General features: G+C 43.7%; 1 protein-coding gene across 2 annotated transcripts in view; it reads right to left on the minus strand.

The window, feature by feature from the left end:
* Window positions 1–6,000, minus strand: part of PRPS2 (phosphoribosyl pyrophosphate synthetase 2) — a 31,102-nt gene that overhangs the window by 23,002 nt on the left and 2,100 nt on the right. Inside the window, exons 2-3 of one of the 2 annotated variants that reach the window (XM_046673891.1) lie at window positions 1,921–1,925; window positions 1,057–1,242 (exon numbers count right to left, since the gene is read on the minus strand). In XM_046673891.1, coding sequence (XP_046529847.1) covers window positions 1,057–1,242; window positions 1,921–1,925 — 191 coding nt within the window. The remainder of the gene's footprint in view (window positions 1–1,056; window positions 1,243–1,920; window positions 1,926–6,000) is intronic. The other variant, XM_046673890.1, reaches the window with a different exon arrangement.

Below are 6,000 nucleotides of genomic sequence, written 5' to 3' on the forward strand. Positions count from 1 at the left end.
AGATACAGAGCAGAAAACGGCTCAAGAGTTGATCCCCGCAGGGGGCTGAATGGGATCCCCAAAAACTCATCCACCCAGAACCTTAGAATAGGACCTCATTTGGAAAGAGGGTCTTTGCAAATATAACTAAGGTAAAGGTCAAGATGAGGTCATTCTGGGTTAGGATGGGCCCTAAAGCCAATGACTGTCCTTTTATAAAAGAGGAAAAGATACCAGAGACACAGGGAAGAAGGCCATGTGAAGACACAGGTAGAGATAGGAGTGATGCCACCAGAAGCCAAGGCATGCCAGGAGGCACCAGAAACCGGAAGGGGCAAAGAAGCCTTGCCTGCTAGAGTCTTCAGAGGGAGTCCAGTCCTGCTGACAGCCTGCTTTCTGACGTCTGGCCCCCAGAACTCTGAGAGAATACATTTCTGTTGTTCTGAGCCACCCAGTCTGTAGTACTCCATTACAGCAGCCCTGGGAAACTCACACAACCCCCTTTATCGTTCCCCTCAAACTCCGACTTCTCTGATTTTCCTTGAAGGCAGAGACCATATCCTCTTCAATTTCTTCTAGAAACTCAGACCTCCGATAGTGCTAGTGTTGCTAAAAGAATAAACAACATTAACTTCATTCTTCTTGAAAGGCTAAAAAGAGGCAACGGTATAGTTTTAAAATTAAACTTCACCGTACAATATCCCAACCAGGATACCGACATGGATACAATCCACTGATCTGATTCTGATTCCGATTGCCCCAGTTTTCTGCACTCACTGGGCGTGTGTGTCTATTTCGTTCTATCCACTACCGAAGATACACAACAATTTCATCACAAGGTCTATAATGGTATTTTAATACCCGCAAAAATATGCTTTATCTGTTTCTGTATCTATAAACGTTAACATGAGGGCTGGTTCAAAGAGCAACCTTTGAAAAAGCCAAGATGAGAAGACATATTTACTCGACCATTAAAACAGAAAGCAAACGTTTTGCAGATTCTGAGATAACATGTGAGGAATAAAACACAGACGTTGACCCAGAGCAGGCTCCTCCAAGAGGACACAACCCCCATACCTTGTCCTTTTTATCTTGTCGGGCGTATGGAAAACACGGGATCACCGCGGTCACCCTGGACGAGGAGGCGATCTTGCAGGCGTTGATCATGATGAGGAGCTCCATCAGGTTGTCGTTGATTTCGCCACAGCCACTCTGGATGATGTAGACATCTTCCCCTCTCACGCTTTCACCAATCTCCACACTAGGAAAAGGACAACGCCATCTGTTAATATTAAAGTATACTTCTGTCTTGGGAGTCCCCAAGACCCCCCCAGGGTGTGATGAGTCGCCAGGACCCAGCATACAGTTGTATTCACAACTATGATTCATCACAGTGGAAGGACACAGGGCAAAATCAGCAAAGGGAAGACGCACAGGATGAAGTCCCGGGGAAACCAGGCGCAAGCCTCCAGGGTCCTCCCCTGGTGGAGTCACACGGGTTGACCTCACTGCCCCCAACAACATGCTGTGACAACACGCGCAAAGGGGATCTTATACGCTCTTTAGAAATTCGTCTTGATTCTGTTAACTCTTTTCTGCTAAATATTATGATTAGTTTGTTTTTTACTGTTATTCAAGTTACAGATACACACTGCTTAAAAAATTCAAATCATCCTGTAAGGCTCATAACAAATAAATAGCCCAGAGGCAACCAATTTCAACTCTTGATGTGGTTTTAGATATCTATCTTCAAGTCTCGAGCTAATAGGGTTGTGTTGTTTCATCTTGCTTTTTCATTTCAGGCATCATGGGTTGACTTCTCACTATGAAGATGAGGACTCAACCCTCCTTCCTCCCCATCCCATCCCCTGCATGCTGTGCAGCCTTCCTGTCTCATCGCTCCATCATCCCAACACAGACCAATATCCTAACCAAATATGAGGTCTGCATTTTCACCATGGACATGCTCTTCAGAGGTGAGCCACAGAGTACACTGGAAGCAATACTGCCCTTTTATGCACATTGTTTTTGGTTTGTTTTACCCTGGAGGAAATTATCCTACCTTTTCATCCAAGTTTTCTAAGTACTGAATATAAATTCCATGTTCAACACTTGGCTAACGATCCAAATCCCGTGATGTCAGAGGCCTCCAGTGCGATCTCCGTTCCATTGTCCTACCCAGGTTTCTCCCAGAGCTGGCTGGCCTGGGTTCTCTTTCTCCCTGTGCACAGCTGCCCCCTGGGGAGTCCCCCCACCCCTCTCTCACACTCGATTTCCCACTTTCTGTATCCTCTTTCTTGATGTACTTCCTTGTTTTTCTGGTTGGCATCCTCCAGTAGCTTCTTGAGAAAGTGTGGATGGGAGCTTTGAAAGTCTTTGAAAATTGCCTATTGGAAAATTTCTGTATTTCAGGCATAGAATTCTGAGCATTCAACATGAGAGCGAGCCACCCCTCACTGGCATGTGCCTTCCATGGGAAGAAAAGCAAAATCGTGCCCTGTGCTCAGGCAGGCCCTTCACAGAACACTTCCTAAGAACCAAAGAGACCGTCAGCTCTGCTACAACGCTTGTTTTCAAAAGGGAAATTTGTTCCAACAATTGATATCCTAGGAACAATTTGAGCATAACATGAATTTTGCGTTGGCCTACGCACGACCTCACATCCTAAGATGGGAATGCAGAAGACTGCACTGCATCCAGCTGAATGGAGCCACTTAGAAAAACTACACACACACACGCTTCAACAAGCAAGCTGCAGGTGTTTTTCAATGCCAAGTGCCATATTTATTGTCGCATTTATGTATTTTTCAAACATGTAATATATGGAACAGTGTTTTACCATTTTTTGTATGTTCCCATCTTTTTTTAATATGACACTGAGGAAGTTTTGACTGTTGCATATCAACCCCATTTTTCCCAAAAACCTTATGGTTTTTATTGTATGATTTTGCATAGCATGGTGATTTTTAGGAACGCATATGTCACATTACAGCAGAACTGACTGTAAATTGAAGGCTCACCCAGAAAAGAAATTTAATGAATCTTATTTTTAAATTATAAGTGAGAGAGGGTAGGCCTGGTGGCTTAGTGGTTAAGTTCGCACACTCCGCCTCGGTGGCCCAGGGTTTGCAGGTTCAGATCCCAGGCACAGACAGAGCACTGTTCATCGGCCATGCTGTGGCAGCATCCCACATAAAATGGAGGAAGACTGGCACAGATGTTGGCTCAGCGACAATCTTCCTTAAGCAAAAAACAAGACGAGGATTGGCAACAGACGTTAGCTCAGGGCCAATCTTCCTCACAAAAAAATAAATTAAAAAAATACAATAAGTAAGGCATGTAAATACTCTTATCTCTCCTCCTATCAGAAGCCAATTATACCCAATGATATTATTTTATTAAAAGAGTCAATTATTCCCAAACAAAATTTAAAAATAAGTTGACATTTGGGATACCAGGTAGTAGTCTATCTGAATCAACAGAAGCTTCTACCCAACTTCAAATAGCATAATCAGAAGAGAAAAATGAAGCTTCTCAAGTTGACATGATCTGAAAATGAGTTTTGGTAGCAGTGGGTCATTCTTGCAAGTTCTCTGCTATGGGTGGGAATAGTACAATGCCAACCTCAGGACGACAGGGACAGACACAATTCTATGTTCGCCCTCCTATTTTGAGTCCTAAGGAGCTAAATGTAATTCCTTTGTGAATATTGTTATCAACTGTGAGATGACGTCAATTTGGAAATCACTTTCTTACATAGCTCAGGGGTCGACAATCTACAGTCCACGAGCTCAGAATGGCGTGGTGGGCAGAATAAGGGCCCCTCAAAGATGTCTATGTCCTAATTCCTGGAACCTTGGACTATGTTAGTTTACATGGCAAAGGGGAAACATGTTGGCAGATGGAATTAAAATTACTAATCAGCTGATCTTAAAATATGGAGATTATCCTGGATTATTCGAGCAGGCCCAATGTAATCACAAGGGTCCTTAAAAATGGAAGAGGGAGACAGAAGAGGTCAGAATCAGAAAAAGATATGAGGACTGAAGCAGGGTCAGAAAGGTGCTATACTGCTGGCTTTGAAGACGGAAGGGGCCAAGAGCCAAGGAATGCAGGCAGCCTCTAAAACCTGGGAAACACCAGGGAAGCGATTCCCCCAGAGCCTCCAGAAAGGAACACAGTGACCCATGATGGACTCCTAACCTACACAACTGTAAGAATCAGCAGCAACAGAGACAACATGGGCTCGCAAGGCCTAAAATATTTACTATCTTGCCCATTACAGAACACGTTTGCCAACTCCTGGTGTTATGACTGTTTATCCCAAAAGATCAGCCTCACTGGCCTATTATTCCTAAGGAACCTCAATCCCCATATGACTAGCAGTCCAGAGGAAGACGGAAAATACCATCACCATGGCAACATTTTTTCCAAAGCTATTCCTGCTTCTACTCATAAAGATGATCACGACTGATCTTTATTCTAGGTCTTTTAAAAACTATGGCCAGAAGGTAGCATCCATTCGCCGTTCAGACACAGGATCTTTACTGATTCTGAAATAGGAAGGCAGATGAGTTTATCTGACTCAACAATGAATGGGTGTGATAATTAAAAGATGGCCACAGACACTTTAACACTTTTCCCATGAAGAAGTGAGGTCTATGTCCCCTCCCCTTGGATTTGGGAGGACTCTGTGCTTGACAATAGAATGTCACAGAAGTGATGATGCACCAACTTCAGGGTCCAGGCCTTAACAGACTGGTAGCTTCCACTTCCTGTCTTCCATGCCATAAGGAAGCCCAAGCAGCCCTGTGGAGAGGTACTGAGGTTGTTAATCAAGCTCCCAGGCAAAAGCTAGTACCAGCTTACTAGCCATATGAGTGAGCCATCTTAGGAGTGACTCCTCTAGCCCCACTTAACTGTCCTAAATGCCACCACTTGGGGCAGAAACAAGCCTTCCCTGCTGAGCCCTGCCCCAATTGCGGGTCTGTAAGTCAAATAACCAATTGCTGTTTTAAGCAGTTAAGTTCTGGGATGATTTGTTACACAACATTGATAACCAGAACTTTGGGTCTTTCAATACAGCTAAGGACTCTGGGGGCAGGTCAACTGACCAGGATAAAATGCTACAACAGACTAATCTTAGACACCACCATCAGTGCTGTCCTAGGAGACATCGTGGGATTTCAGCAGCCTATAGTAAAGCTGGGCAGACACCTCCCTGCATATCTGAAATGATTTAGAGATGAGAAGGGAAAACCAGGAGGCTCTGTGTCTGATTAGGTAGTGTTTTAAAAATGGGGAATGGAAGGAGTGATGACCAGGGGACAGCACACCAGACTTCTGGTCCTGGCTCAGCAACAGATTCAGGAAGGGGCCCCTGACATGAGTTCAATCAATTTTCTCTTCCTTTTGTTTCTCATCTCTAAGACCACACATTAAAAACCGGATCACTAGCAGCGTACTAGTATGGAGAGGACTGTTTGTAAAACTCAACTCCGGACCTAGATGGCTCATGGGAAAGAGAAAAGTCAGGAAGTTAACCTTTTACACTCGAGATATCAAAAACATAAAATGTAACTACAGGAGCAATTCCCAGACTTCATCTTGAGCGGTTTTTGAGACCTCATGATTTCTAATTATCAGCTGATGGTTATAAAACGTTCAAAATCAAATAAAATGGGGTCTGCTTTACATTTCAAACAAGCATATAAACAATCATACTTCAATGTCTGAGTTTCACCCAACAGTATAATCATTTTGAGCAGAAATCCAACAGCGACTCCGCAATGGACTTCTGGTCTAGATTAACCATGCTCTTTAACAGCAAAGGATTGGGCTGTGCTAAGATAACACGGAAGGGCAACATATTTGCTTTCAAAACCCACTTCATCCAGAAATTGGTCCTTTACTTACATGACATCGCCTCCTGAACAAAAACTATTATCCTATTCTTCTTTTTTAAAGATTGGCACCTGAGCTAACATCTGTTGCCAATCTTTTTTTCTTCTTCTCCCCAAA

The sequence above is a fragment of the Equus quagga genome, chromosome 10, assembly GCF_021613505.1.
Source record: "Equus quagga isolate Etosha38 chromosome 10, UCLA_HA_Equagga_1.0, whole genome shotgun sequence".
Taxonomy (NCBI): Eukaryota; Metazoa; Chordata; class Mammalia; order Perissodactyla; family Equidae; genus Equus; species Equus quagga.